The sequence below is a fragment of the Belonocnema kinseyi genome, chromosome 5 (assembly GCF_010883055.1).
Source record: "Belonocnema kinseyi isolate 2016_QV_RU_SX_M_011 chromosome 5, B_treatae_v1, whole genome shotgun sequence".
Taxonomy (NCBI): Eukaryota; Metazoa; Arthropoda; class Insecta; order Hymenoptera; family Cynipidae; genus Belonocnema; species Belonocnema kinseyi.
In genome coordinates, this window is record NC_046661.1 from 92296413 (window position 1) to 92312357 (window position 15945).

The 15945-nt window shown below is 28.1% G+C and overlaps 1 protein-coding gene across 5 annotated transcripts in view; it reads right to left on the reverse strand.

Annotated features, from left to right (window-relative positions):
• Nucleotides 1–14400: 14400 nt before the first annotated feature.
• The window catches only part of LOC117173408 (voltage-dependent calcium channel subunit alpha-2/delta-3), a 71408-nt gene continuing 69863 nt past the window's right edge, over nucleotides 14401–15945 (reverse strand). For all 5 annotated transcript variants that reach the window (XM_033361957.1, XM_033361959.1, XM_033361958.1 and 2 more), the window contains exon 17: nucleotides 14401–15424. In XM_033361957.1, coding sequence (XP_033217848.1) covers nucleotides 15026–15424 — 399 coding nt within the window. In that variant the 3' untranslated portion in view covers nucleotides 14401–15025. The remainder of the gene's footprint in view (nucleotides 15425–15945) is intronic.

Genomic DNA, 15945 nt, shown 5'->3' on the forward strand with positions numbered 1-15945 from the left:
ACAATACGCCAATTAGCACAAATGGTAAGTTCCGACAGCGCCTACAAGTGTGCCTACTGGCCGCTAGATGGCAATACCGGTTTCATATGTATACACCTGGTAGTTAAGGGATTAAAAGTGGAAAGTGAAACAGGAGAAGTGGAAATAAAAAATCTTTTGCGAGACTTTACAGTGCAGGTAAGGGTAGAATGAGTCAAAAGAATAGAAGGGATAAAGGTAGGAAAAGAAGGAATGTTTCTAGTAAAAGTGGGGAGTGAGGAGGAAAAACAGAAAATTATGGAAGAAAAAAATTATTGAGAGGAAGAAGGGAAAGAATTGAAGAAGATCTGACATAGAGGGAGAGGAAAATGAGATGGCTAATAGAGCAGAGGGCTTGGGTAGAAAAGAAAAAGGGCCATATGCTGTGGATAGGGAGAGACAGGTTATGGATAAATGGGGAGGAATGGTGCTGGGATGAAGAATTAGAAGAATTAAAGGAAAAAAAAGAAAAAGTCTTGAGAAAGTTAGGGGGAAGGGAGACGAAAAAGAGGCTAGAAACAAATCAGAGGGGTTTCCAAGCGGCAAAGGGGAAACAAAGTAAAGAGGAAAGAAGAGGGAGGGGAAGAGAGAAACGTGAAAATAGCTTTCTGGAATGTGTCAGGTTTGAAGAACAAGAACAAAGGATTCTGGGAGGAGTTAGAAAAGTGGGATGTAATTATGATAAGTGAAACTTGGGCAGATGAGAAGGACTGGAAGGGATTAAAAAAGATGTTACCGAAAGGTTATGTGTGGACAATGCAAGAAGCAAGAAAGGAACACGTTAAAGGGAGAGCGATGGGCGGCATGGTGTCAGGGGTGAAAAAAGAATTAGCAGTAAAAGGGAGAAAAGATGGGAACATGGAGGAAAAGGATGGAACAATGGTAAGAAAAATTATAATTGGGAAAGTAGAAATAGCGGTGGTGTGAGTATACAGAAGAAGAGGGAAAGAGGAAGGCTGGAAAGTAATAAGGAGGTGGATGGAGGAAAAGAAGGAAGAATTGGTTTTATTAGGAGGGGACTTGAATGCGTAGACTGGCGAACAAGGTTGAGAATTATGGGATAAAGAAAAGGAGGCGTATATAAGGAACTCCAAACATAGAGAGACGAACGGGGAAGGGAGGAAGTTACTAGACATGATAGGAGAAATAGGATGGTTTATATGCAATGGCCATATGAAAGGAGATGAGGAAGGGGAGATCACATTCATAGGAAAGGGAGCAACAGTAATAGACTACATCTTGGTTGGAGAAAGAACGCGGCATATGATAGGGAGTATGAAGGTAGGGAATGAGATAGGGTCCGAGCACTTCCCAATCATAGCTACACTAAAAAGAGGCGTCAGTGAGCGCGGCAGAGGGAGAAAGGAAAAAGGGTGCGAAAGAAACACGAAAATGGGAGTATGGGGCGTAGATAAATTAAAAGAGTTTAAACGAAAGATGGAAAAGAAGAAGGTTAGGTATGGAAAAGAGGAGGGAATAGGCTCATTAATTGAAAGGTTGAAGGGGTCCATTAAAAGGTAAAGGATGAGCTGGATACTAATGAAAGAGCAGGGGGAAAGAGAGTCTGGTGGGACGAGGAATGCTGGGAGAGTGAAGAGAGAATAAGAGAGTGTGTGAGCAAATGGAGAAAAGGGGAAATAGGGAAGGAGGAGTATAACAGGAGGAAAAAAGAACATGAGAAGATGCTGGAAAGAAAAAGACAAAGGGGAAAGGAAGAATATAAAGCAGAAGTAAAAAAAGCGATCAAAGAAGGTAGGGTGTGGGATGTGATAAATAGGGACAGAGGGGAAAGTAAGCGCATTAACGAAGAAATAGAAATGGAAGAATGGACGGATTATTTTAAGGGTCTATTAGGGGGAGAGCGAAATAAGATCAAAGGGGAAAAATGTAGGATAGTCCAAGTAGAAATGGAGGAAGGGAACGAGATAAGAAGAGATGAAGTGGATGAGGCAATAAATAGGTTAAAAAGAAACAAGGCGACGGGAGAAGATGGGATGGAGAACGAAGCGATGAAGTTTGGAGGAAAAGGGATTAGGGATGGGATGTGGAAGATCAGCAACAAGGTCTGGAAAACTAGTCGCTTTGTTCGTAGATTTCAAAGCAGCGTTTGACTCAGTGAACAAAAAAGTGCTATGACAGGCAACGAAAGAGAGGGGTGTAGAGGAAAAGTTGATGAAGAGGATAAAGGAAACTTTTACTGAAACCAGGATTAGGGTGAAAATAGAGAAGAAAAAAGGGAAGGTTTTCTGAACGGTTTTGGGTAATAGCGAACTAAACTCTTTAGCATACGCGGACGATGTAGTTCTATTAGCAGATGATGAGAAGGGGATGAACCTAATGATGAGAATCTTCGAAAAGTATGTGGGAACAAAAGAGCTGACGGTGAACGTAGATCAGACAAAGGTGATGTGCTTCAGAAATAGAAAGAGAAAAATAAATTACGTTTGAAAGATAAACGGACAAAAAGTGGAAATTGTGGAGGAGTTCTGTTACCTAGGTTTTTGGTTTGAGGCAGAAGGAGGAAACGAGCTGCAGGTGAGGAAAAGAATTGAATGTGCGAGTAAAGTAATGGGCCAAGTATGGGGTATAGGAAAGAGAAGGTTCAAGAACGATTGGAGAATGAGGATCTAGTTCTTTGATGCGTTGGTGTAGAGATCTGGGGATGGAAAGAACATAGGAAAGTAGAGAGCATGCATGAGCGATTTCTGAGATGGGTAATGGGGGTTAGCTGGAGTTGCCCAGGATATATGTTAAACAATGAATTAGGAAGAGAAAATATGGTTACTAGACAAATTAAGAAAGCCTGGAGGTTTGAATAGAAGCTAAAAAGGGGAGAGGGAAGTAGAACTTCTCAAGCATGTTTCGGCGAAATTCGGAACAATGAAACGAGAGGTAGTGTGGGAAATACAAAATGAGAGGAAGAAAGGAGAAAAATGAAAAGGGTGTGTAATATTCGAGAAGGGGTTATGGAGTGGCAGGACATAGAGTTAGAGCTATTAGTTAAACAAGGAGAAGAGAGATGGACAAAGATTATAGATTCGAGGTACAATAGATGGTATATGATGGTCAAAGGGTAGGCGGAACCAGAATATCTGCAAAAAATAAAAAAAGAAAAATGGAGTAGGGTTGTACGATTCAGAATGGGGGAAGGAGTGAGAGCATGCAGATATTGGATTGATGGAAAGGAGAATTTATGCAGAGTATGTGGATACGAAATGGAGTCATGGGCACATGTATGAGAGAGATGTACAGGAGAGGAAGAGGGACAGTTGAGTGTGGATGAGTGTGTAAGATGGATCTTGGATGGTAGTGGACAGGGAGTGGTGTGGATAAAGAAACTGGAAGAAGTAAGGGAAAGCAAGGGAGTAGGGCAGAGCCAAACGGGTGATCCTGAAAAGGGACAGTGAAAAGCGAAAATTGTTTTCAATATCGTGGAAAATGCATTTCTTTATGGTAAGAGGAAACGGAAGTCCTGGAAGCTCGCTCATTTTAAGAATTAATGTCACTACTGTTACTATTGTTTATCCTACGTAATGCGAAAGAGTGTAATATAAGTAGTAGTTAAGTTAGACTAAGGATGGAATTGTCAATATATGTACAGGGAGCGGAGGCCCTCAAACCCGTAAAAGGGAGAGATTAAATACATACATACAATTTCTGACCACAAAAAGAAATTTACGAACGAACAAATGAATTATCAACTATAAATATTAGCTCTTAACCACAAAAGAGGAATTTTCGACAAAATAGGTAAATTTTTAATCAAACCAATCAATTTTCAGCTTTAATGATGACATTTGCATAAAAAGATATTTATTTTGGACCAACTAGTTAAATTTTTGACTAAAAAGACTAATTTTCGATCATAACGATTCATTTTCTATTAAGAAGACAAATTTTCAACAAAATATATTAATTAGAAAAAATAATAAATTATCTTCCAAAAATGGAATCGTTATATTTTCTGTTTAAAAAATTAAGTTTTTAATTTGTAGACAAAGATTTTTTAACAGAATAGTTCATGTTTTAATTAAAGAAATTAATTTTTGAGTAACCAAAGTTAAATTTTAACTAAAAATCGAATTTTTTATATACCACGAAATTTTTTTATCCACGAACGCAAAAAAAACAACATGTTTATTTATTTTAAGCTGTAGAAATTTCTGGTTTGACATATCAAGCTTCTTTCAAAAAAGTGTGCATTTTGCTCAATAAAAAAAAAATATGTTTCTTGCACACTAAAAAAATAATAAATAAGGTAATCTTTTTAATTTATAATTTTTTATTATTAAATAACAAAAACTGTATACTCAAATTTTCCCATAATTTCTGAAAGAAAAGGAAAATTTTCTTCACTTCAGGCCGATGAAATTCCAGTTTTGATATATATAACTTTTTCCAAAAAAGTGTTCATTTAACTAAATCGAAAAACACATTTTTTCACATTTTCCAAAAGGTGTAAATTAGGAAAAAATTTTTTCCTAATTTTCTATTATTGCTTACTAGCGACAATTGTGCATTAGAAAAAATATCCATATTTTTTAACAAATACGACCTTTTTTTAATTAAAAAAATTTTGGACATTCAAATCGAAAAATAGAACAGAAGCTTATGAACAGGGTTAATTTTTTTTTACTTTTGTCTGATTTCAACCAACATATTTTTTCGCTCATGCTATTTCGGAAAAAAACTTTTTTGGTTTCCACTGGTTTCCATGAAAATATTCATGTTTCACTTTTTCCAAAGAAGTATGCATTTAAACCAAACCGAAAAACTTTTTTTATAGATTTTCAAAAACTTATATATTAGAAAGAAATATTTAAAAAAATGATAATTAATTATAATTGTTCGCAAGCAGAAACTGTATGGATAAAAATTTCAGTACAATTTTTGAACCAATGCGAATTTTTTTAAAATTTTCAAGTGAAAAATAGAACACAATATATTAAGCGAATACAAAATTTCTTTTTTACACATTTTTTCGGATAGCCTTAAATTTAAAAAAATTAAATTTTTATATATAAATAATTACTAGTAATTATTGATATAATAATTATTGGATGGTTAAAAAAACTCAGTATAATGGAATTTAATAATTTACTTGGAAAACATACAACAAGATTTGGTTTAAGCGCGTGACCAAAGGCACACCATCTTACATATCTCAATAGTAGTACATTATATTACAATAATTTACAAAAATTAATCGTAGATAATCTTTATAAATATGAAACGACGCGCATTGTATTTAAAGTTGATCGATGTACAAAGCGGATTTAGTAAGAAATTTCTGAATTTGAATCAGTTCAATTTTTTTTACTAAATTCAATCAGTAAAAACCTATTTTACATAATTCAAGGGTTCTTCTACCCCACATTCTTCATCCCCACGAATGATTCAGTTAAAAAGAAACGAAATCGGCCTTTTGAAATTGAAAAAAAATTGTATTTATTTATCAAATATATTTAAACAATAAAACACCGTTTTAAAATATTAATAAATCGTCCCTTTTATTTATATCAGACAAATTTATACAAATGTATGAAATTCATGAAAGGAACGAAATTTTAAGAGCGCGAAATGGCTGAGATATGCATTTGTTTATTAAGTTTAAAAAAAATTAAATTAAAAACAATTTAAAAAAGAAAATTGTAAGTAAACCTTTCTTCATGTATATCTAGAACAAAAAATTTAAAAATAAACCTACAAGTATTTTTATTCTTGAAACAGCTCTTTTACTAATTAAATTATTAATGTAAAAATAAAAAATATTTAAACTTTGTAATCTGATGAATATTATTTTTAAGTAGCGTCTTCACTGATGTAATGTATTATATAAATGTAAGTATTTCCAAAAAATAGGATCGTTTATAATAATTTTTTAAATCTCAACCTTATTAATACATACAAAAATTTGAAAAACCGACTCACACATATCTCTGAAATTTCTTTCTTTAATTTTTTAAAATGCTAAAGTAGGATCAAAATTGTCAACTCTAGACTAATTTGTCCAAAAATTTTTTTATGTTACGAATCGGACTTTTTTTTTGAATCAATGAAACTTCCTGATTCATCAGTAAAAACAATTCATAGCTAGAATTTTAAATTTAATTTTAATTTAAGTTTTAATTTTTAATTACTGATTGAAATCAGTAAAAATGTTAACTGATTCCAATTTAGAAAGCACAACAGTGGTATGTATATTAATTAGAGTTTAAACGAGCTTACGTTCGTTCATATGTAAACTGCTTTAATAATTTAATTTACAATTTACTCAATCCTTCCCTAATATATTTTCGCATGACTAAACGCAACGCTTTCCATAAAATGCTTTCACTTAAATACTACATGCTAATAACTTTAACAATATCTTGGACTCGTAGCCTTCGAGACTTTTTCAGATTTTCAAAATTCAGGAAAATCACGAAAAATCCGGGTTGGAAAAATGGTAACTTTTCTTAATACTTGTTGAACATTATTTTTCAATACTATCTGATTGCTTACAATTATTTACATAACATCTTTGCGCGATAATTTAAATTATAAATAGTATCGGAAATCGGATAGTATCGGCGTGTTATGTTTTTTAAATTTAGCAGGATTGTACATCAAAATTATTTTTTATTATTAATTTAATTGTAATAGCTTCTGCCAACGGTTGAAATAAATTAAATTAAATAAAAAAGTAATTTTCAGAGTAAGTACTGAAATGTGCCTAATTAAAGTTTATTATCATTATTATTTTTATTAAATTTGAATACTAAGAAAGGTAAATTTTTAACAAAAAATGGAATAGTGAAGCTTGTAATTCTAAAAAGATTTTTAAATTCTAAAAAAACCTCCAAACAAATACAAGAACTTTCACCCCAAAAGTTGAATTTTCAACTAAACGAGATTAATTTAAAAAAAAAACGAATTTTTATCAAAATAGTTTAATTTTAACAAATACTTGAATTCTTATATAAAAAGAATAATTTTCGACTAAAAATAGAATAGGTAATTTTGGAATTACCAAAGTAATTTTTAAACCAAAAAAATAAGAAATTTTCAGCCAAAAAATCCAGTTTCCAACTAAAGCGAAGGATTTTTAACCGTCAAAATGAATTAAAAAAAAGATATATTTTCTAATGAAAAAAATGAATTTTTAACATTCAAGAATTCTCATCTAACAACCTGAATTTTCTACGAAGAAAGCTGAAGTTTTAAATAAAAAGATTAATTTACTACCAAAAAAAGCGAATTTTCAATAAAACTACAGACCTTAAATTTAAGTTTTTAAGAAAGAAAGATTTTTTTTTAATTTTTAAGATAATAGTTCTACTTTAAAACCTAGTTGTTAAATTTTTAACCAAAAGCATGAATTTTTATACAAGAAGATTAATTTTCTATAAAAAAAAACATTTTTTAAACAATTCTAGAATTTTTTAACAAAAAGTTCAATTTGCAACTAAAAAGAATGAATTTGAAACAAAAAAATTTATTTGCTACAAAAAAGACGAATTTTCAATAATATTCAAGAATTCTCAACCAAAAGTTATATTTAGAACTAAGATCAATTTTTAAACAAAAAGATTAATTTACTATAAAAACGATGATTTTTTAATCAAATTCAACAATTCTCAACCAAAAAGTTGTATTTTTAAGAAATGAAAAATATTTGTTTTTAATTTTTAAGAAAATAGTTCAACTTTAAAACCTAGTTGTTAAATTTTTAACCAAAAGCATGAATTTTTATACAAAAAGATTAATTTTCTATGGAAAAAAAAACATTTTTTAAACAATTATAGCATTTTTAACCAAAAAGTTCAATTTTTAAAAAAGAAAGAACAAATTTCTTTTTGATTTTAAAGAAAATTCAAACCAAACTTAAAACTTATTTGTTAAATTTTTAAACAAAAAGACAAATTTTTAAAGAAAAAGATTATGCTACTACCAAAAAAGTGAATTTTGAACAAAATTCAAGAAAACTGAAACAAAAACTTGAATTTTCAACTAAAGACATAAATTATGAAACTAAAATATTAATTTACTATCAAAAAAGAAGAATTTTCAATAAAATTCCAAAATTCTCAACCAAAAAGTTTAATTTTTAACTAAAAAAGATGAAGTTTTAAACAGAAAGATGAATTTACTATAAAAAAGACGAATTTTCAATAAATATAAAGAATTCTCAACCAAAAAGTTGAATTTTCAAGAAAGAAAGAATTTATTTTTTTGTTTTTAAGCAAGTAGATCAACTTTAAAACCTAGTATTTAAAATACTAAGTAAGAAGATACATTTTTAATCAAAAAGATTAATTGACACCAAAAAACGGAAATGTTTAATTAACAAAAGTCAAGAGTTCTGAACCAAAAAGATGAATTTTCAACAAAAAAAAAGGACAACTTCAAAAGAAAAAGATTAATTTACTTCCAAAAAGGCGAATTTTTAACTAAATTCAAGAATTCAAAATCAAAAGTTAAATTTTATATTAAAAAAGAAGAATTTTCATACAAAAAGTTTAATTTACTACAAAACAAAAAGAATTTTCAAATAAAGAAGATGAATTTTTAAACATAAAGATTCATTTACTACCAAAAAAAGCGAATTTTTAATCAAATTTAGGAATAGTCAACCAAAAAGTTGAATTTTCAAGAAAGAAAATTTTTGTTTAATTTTGAAGAAAGTAGTTCAACTTTGAACTTAGTTGTTAAAATTTTAACAAAAAATATTAATTTTGAAACAAAAAGATTAATTTACACCAAAAAAGGGAATTAAAAGAAAATCAAGAATTCTGAACCAAAAAAGTTGAATTTTCAACTAAAAGCATAAATTATTAACCTAAAAAATTTACTTTTTACTTAAGAGAAGAATTTTTATTAAATTCAAGAATTCTCAACAAAATAGTTGAATTTTTAATTAAAATTTTTCAACCAAAATATTAATTTTCTACCAAAAATATGCATCATCTGGAAAGGTAACTTAAACAAAAAGATTAATCTACTACCAAAGAGGTGAATTTTTAACAAAATTCAAGAATGCTTAACCAAAAAGTCGAATTTTGAAGTAAAAAATAGAAGAATTTTAATCAAAAATATTAATTTACTACCCAAAAGACGAATTTTCAATAAAATCGAAGAATTCTCAAACAAAAAGTTACAATTTCAACTAAAAAAGATGAATTTTTAAAGAAAAATATTCAGTTACTACCAAAGAAGAAAAATTTTCTAAATAAAATTCAAGAATTCGCAACCAAAAGTTTAATTTCCAACGAAGATAATTTTTTAAACTAAAAGATTAATTTACTAGGAAAAAGATCATTTTTTAATAAAATTCAACAATTCTCAACCAAAAAGTTGTATTTTTAAGAAATAAAAAATATTTGTTTTTAATTTCAAGAAATTAGTTCAACTTTAAAACCAAATCGTTAAATTTTTAACCCAAAATATCAATTTTCTACCGAAAAAAAAGAATTTCTAACAAAATGCAAGGAATCTCAACCAAACAGTTGAATTTGCAACTAAAAAAGATGAATTTTTACACAAAAAGATTAATTGACTGCCAAAAAAGAAGAATTTTTAATAAAATTGAAGAATTCTCAACCATAAAGTTGAATTTTCAACTAAGATAAATTTTTAAACCAAAAGGTTAAATTAGTATAAAAAAGGTCATTTCTAATAGAAATTCAACAATTCTAATCTAAAAAGTTGAATTTTTAAGAAAGAAAATTTTTTTTTTTCAATTTTTAAGAAATTATTTTAATTATAACACCTAATTGTTAAATTTTTAACCAAAAAGGTTAATTTTCTACCGAAAAAAAAAGATTTTTTAACAAAATTCAAGAATATCCAAACAAATAGTTGAATTTTCGACTGAATAAGGTGAATTTTCAAACAAAAAGATTAATTTTCATTCTTAAAAAAGGCGAGTTTTTAATAAAATTCAATAATTCTGAATCAAAAAGTTGAATTTTCAACATAAAAAGATGTTTTAAACACAAAGATCAATTTAATACCAAAAAAGATGAATTTCTATTAAAATTAAAGAATTCTCAACTAAAAAGTTGAATTTTCAAACAAAATAAAAATTTAATTTATTCCAAAAAGACGAATTTCGATTAAAATTCAAGAATTTACAGCCAAAAAGTTGAATATTCAATTAAAAACATCAATTTGTAAAGAAACTTTACCATATCTACTTTTAAAAGAAAATATTCTCTCAATTCTAAAGGGTAATCAAAATTAAATTAACAAAATTAAATTAAATTTTGACTTCTAAGTAATTTTGGAATCACAAGATAAATCAATGCACACAAGACCAAATTACCTCAGTCAGGGTTTATTTAACGCATAATTTAATATGCCGTCCACAGTCCTTTTGAAAATATTTTTATCTATTTTCTGGAAGGCGCTATCACCTTTTAAAGTCAAAGCTAATTTTTAATAGGGAGCGCTCTTCAAAAAATAGATAAAAATATTTTCAGAAAAACGTTGGAAAGTTTTTTAAATCTGCGTTAAATGAACCCGAGTTGGATTAATTTGTACTTTTAGGTATTGAATTATCACCTGAGAAAAGTAAAAATAAAATTCCCAATTTTAAGAAATTTTATACTTTCAATCCCAATTTTTAATTTTTGTCCATCTCACGTGATAATTCAATTCCCGTGTGTCCAAATTCTTCAAAAATGGCTTTTTTAGTACCCTTCAAAATAAAAATTTTTGATAGGTCACCAGTTTGGAAATCCGATACTATCCGTCGGCAGTGTATGAATTAAATTATAATACAATAACAAATTAAAATTATTTCTTGGTTGCTAAAGTAGTTTTTTAGCTCGAAAAAGGTTCGCCGTACTTAAAATGCAACAAAATGTCCAAAATTTTCTCAACACACGCACACACATTTTTTTTTATTTATGAAATTCTTGCACGCACATTCGAACTAATATTTTCTCAGTCAAAACGAGAGCACCATATGTACATTTTTTATAATTTTTAATATGTATATTATATATAGGTATATAAAAACATGCATTGTATTAGGTAGCAGCGCATATTAACGAACGCAGTTCGAAAAGTGTACTAAAATTTTTTATTTTCATTGGACTTTTATTTGACTTTGGCTCTCAGACTTTGAGAGAACACTCAAAATTCGAGTCGGACGCCGGCGTCCTGAAGGTACTCGTTAGTTTATTTTTTATGTTATTTTTTTATTTTTCATATCAGGACACTGCAGCAAAAAAGTCCTATCTCATATTTTATAGGAAAAATTACGTATTTTGCGGAAGTAACTCGATATAGTTTTACATTAAACCTTTTTCGAAAACGATTTAAATTACAGTATGAATGAGAGCGAGTGATTCTCGGGTGTTTATAGTTGACCGATTTCATATGAAAATTTAACGGAATTGTTTGGGGCTACAATATATTGTTTTTTAAGGCAAAATATGAAACAAGTTTACTTTATTTTTTTTTAAATTAAAGAAAAAAAATTTAATAAAAAATTATTGTACATTTCTAAGCAAAACTGAAAAGTAAAATCAGTTAAAATAGATCAACAAAATGTATAATTTCATTAATTTTCTTACTTAAAATGTAAATTTCGTTATAAAAATTCGTATATTTACAAAATTATAAAGTGAGAAAAGTAAAGAAAAATTTTATGAAATTACGGAGATTATTACGTAGAGGGTTTTTGAATTTACGAAATTTTCAGAAATTTGTTTATAAAACTACAAAATTATAACGAGATTTTCGTAAATTTATTTCAAATTAGAAGAATGTTCGTAATTTGCCGAAAAACATAAAAATTTCGAATTTTTAAGAATACCGAATATATAATTATCGAAACAGAAAATTTCCAAAATTTTAATTTAACAAATAAAATCAAAATACCGAAAATGTTTTTCAACAATATTTAATTATTCATAAATTATTACATTCCAGAAATAACATCATTTTGAAAATCCCATCAATTTTAATTTTTGTAAATTGAGACAACTAAAAAATCCCGGAAAATATAAAATTTCCAAAACGAGGAAGTTGCTAAATTATAAAATTCCGAAATTTAAAAAATTTCCCAAATAATATTATTTATTTAGTTAAAATACAATGCTGGAAAAAAATAAAAACAAAAAAATGTTTTCATTATTTAAAGTTACAATTTTATAACTCGAGAATTAGAAAATTCGGCAATATTAAGAAAATGTATGTAAAATTTCTTCAAGTCAACAGAAAAAATAGAACTACTGAAAATGTTTAGTAAAAAAATTGCAGCTTTCGGAAATTATGAAATTCTCGAAATTATATAATTTTCAAAAACCTGAAGTTTCAAATTACTATAAATTGAAAAATCATAAAATTCCAGAAATATAAAGTTTTCGAAATAAAAAATTCCTGAAATGATAAAGATGTTGCAAAATAAGTATTTCGAATTAAGAAATTTTTGCAATAATAACATTCCCGAATAATTTATTATATAATGGAATTTGAAAATTTCCAAATTGTAAAAAATTGGACGATGTAAAATTTCCGCAACTAGAAAGTTTACAAATCATAAAATTGCCAAATTTAAATATTTGATAAATCCATAATCAGTATTGATAATATGTAAACAATAATTGAGAATTTTAAAATTCCGTAATATTACCTGATATTACTAACTGATCGGGAATTTTATTATTTGAAATTTTCCAATCCGGAATTTTTATATTTTGAAAATTTTATAATTTCGGAATATTTCTATTTCAAATATTTTCTCTGTTTGAAATTTTACGGTATCGGGAATTTTATTTTCCGAGAATTTTCAGTCGCCGTTAGAAAATTCCCAAAATTTTCAAATTTCTGAAATTTCAAATTACCCCGAAAAATTGGATATTTTCATCAGCTAAAATACTGTTTTATTTTACAGATAGACGTGCATAGTTGCCAAATTCAAAGAGCTTTTTCAACTTTAAATCTGCAGTAGGCACGATATAAAATAAAAAATATTATTTCAACAGATATAAAAGATATTAAATTTATATATATTTCTTTTAGGAGGAATTACAAATTTTTTATCTATCTGAAATTTCCAAAATTTTAAATTTTCGAATTCAAAGTTTCTACTTTCATTACTTTTACTTTCGAAATATTTTAATTTCATTACTTAATATTCTTCATATTTTAATATTTTTCTGTAATTATATTTTCGCTTGTCTTAACATTCGGGATTTTTGTTTTTTGGCAAAAATATGTCATCCCATATAATTATATCTTTTATGAGACAGAAAAAATATGAAGGTTTACAAAAAATTGACATTTTGAAAAATTTATTTTATGTTATAAAAAAAAATTCGAAGTAAAAAAATAGTTAGCTAGGATGAAATTTAGAGGAAATCTTGAAAAAACGATGAGTTTTAATAGAAAAATACTAAGTTACTACAGAAAAAGAAGAGTTTTAAATTATATTGAAGAATTCTTAACCAAAAAGTTGAATTTTTAAGTAAAAAAGATGATTTTTTAAACAAAAAGGTTCATTTACTACCAAAAAGGCGCATTTTTAACAAAATTCAATTATTCTGAACGAGGAAGTCGAATATTTAACTAAAAAATAAGAGTTATTAAAGAAAAAAATTAATTTACTACCAAAATAGACGAATTTTTATTAAAATTCAAGAATTCTTGACTAAAAAGTTGAATTTTCGATTAAAAACCTAAATTTTAAAACAAAAGGATTAATTTTCTACCAAAATCCCATATAATTTTATATTTTTTGAGACGCAAAACTATGAATGTTTTTTTAGAAAATCGACATTTTGAAAAATTTGTTTTATGTTATAAAATAAATATTCGATGTAAAAAGATAGTTAGCGAGGATGAAATTCAGGGGAAATCTTCCTAAAAAAAGATTAATTTTTTAACAAAAATATTAAGTTACTACAAAACATTTTTTTAAAATAAAATTGAAGTATTCTTAAACAAAAACTTGAATTTTTAACTGAAAAATAAGAATTTTCAAACAAAAAAGATAATTTACTATAAAAAAAGACGAATTTTTATTAAAATTAAAAAATTTTTAACAAAAAAGTTAAATTTTTGACTAAAAACATCAATTTTAAAACAAAAAGATTAATTTTCTACCAAAATCCCTTATAATTTTATCTTCCTTAAAACACAAAACTATGAATGTTTTTAAATAAATGGACATTTTGAAAAATTTATTTGATGTAATAAAAAAAAAATGTTGATGTAAAAAGATAGTTAGCGAGGATGAAATTTAGAGGAAATCTTTCTCATATTACTATGAATTAAAAGTAAAAATGAAGAAAAGAATCATAAATTGCGCTTCTGAAAAAATTCACTTCTTTCGAAAAACGTATGCCATTTTATAAATTTGACAGAAATTTTAATTTATTTTACGGGACTTGAAAGAGTGTAGATTGCAGTAGAAACTGTCATAAAAAATTAAATGATGTCTATTTATTTCCAATATAAAACGTTTCAAAAACAATTTTAAAAATTTTTTCATCAGTCACCTAAAAATTTAATTGGCCCTAATATCGAGCAAATTTTTTCTAGAAAATCAGAAAATAGGTGTCTCATATTTTGCGAAGAAAGAAATAAATTTCAACCCCAAAAAAGTCCGTGACATCACCAGGAATAATTTCTTAAATAGAAAATTTTATTTACAATGGAAATGTATAGTAAAAGTGAAGATTGTATTTTCTGATTATTGTATCTTCTATCTAGAATCTTTTATCAAAGTGGATCAAGATACTGGATTAAATTTCTTAAACGAAATTCGTTTCCTGAATTAAAAATACCAGTCTTTCAATTTCCTATTCTTTGAACTAAAACTAAAAGTGAACTAAAGTTGCTACTATTTGACTGCTATTTCAAAGTTCTCAGAATATATTTTCTTTGAGATATCCGCTAATATCTTATTTTTACATACTTATTTCTCCTAAGTAATAATACAAATTTTGGAAAATAGAGAATTTTGGATTAGCAGTCTTCACGTACATCTAAATTTAAAAAAATAAAAAAGTACTTAGGATGATAAAATAGAGGATCTTAATTGGTAGCAGAAGATTAAGAAAGAAATTAACATTAATTGCAGATTTGGTTGGAAGTTTGCAGCAAGACCACACTGGTCTTTAATTTCACTCTCATTCTTGTGACTTCGGACACAAGATTGTGGTCTTTTTCGTCTCAGAGATCTCTCCGCCTTCCAACAAGCGAGTGTGTCTGAAGCATTTTTCGGGACAATATCACTGTGGGTAATTTTTAAAGGAAAGTCGTTCGTGTTTCCACAATTAGTGTCTATCACAAGCAATAACATATTGCTGAGTTCTAATGGTTGCACAACGTAGGGCCTGTGGCACATATTGTCTGAATCGGAATCGACATCGTAGTCTCTGTGAGTGTGATTCAGAAGGTACAAGTTCACCTGTTGTCAAAAAAAAATTGTCAAAATAGGCGCCCCGCTCTTACAAAAAAGGGTTTCGTAGCCGATGAGGACGTTAGTTAAATCGTTAAAGTCTCCCCCTCTCTTCACCCTTCTCCTAATACCCCTCCTTTCGCCTACTTCCCCTCCCCTTACTTTCCCATTCACTTCCCGTACGCCTCCTCTAGTTCTCCTCTCCTACTTCCCTTCACTTAGTTCCCATCTTCTATTAATCTTCACTTATCTAATATCCCTCTCTTTCACGTCCTCATCTTCCCCCACTCGCCCGCACTTGCCTACTTTGGTCCCTTCCATTCACTCTCCTTTCTCTCGACATACTCCTGCTAGTTCCCCTACCCTTAGTCTCTATACTTCCCCTCCCTTCCCTTAGTTGCCTCTTCACTTCCAATACTTATCCTTGATCTAATTTCTTTAATTCCTCTCCCTTCACTTTTCAGGCTTCCCCACATCTCGATTTCTTTTACCTTCTTACCCTGAATTCTCAGTGCTCACTCACTTCACTT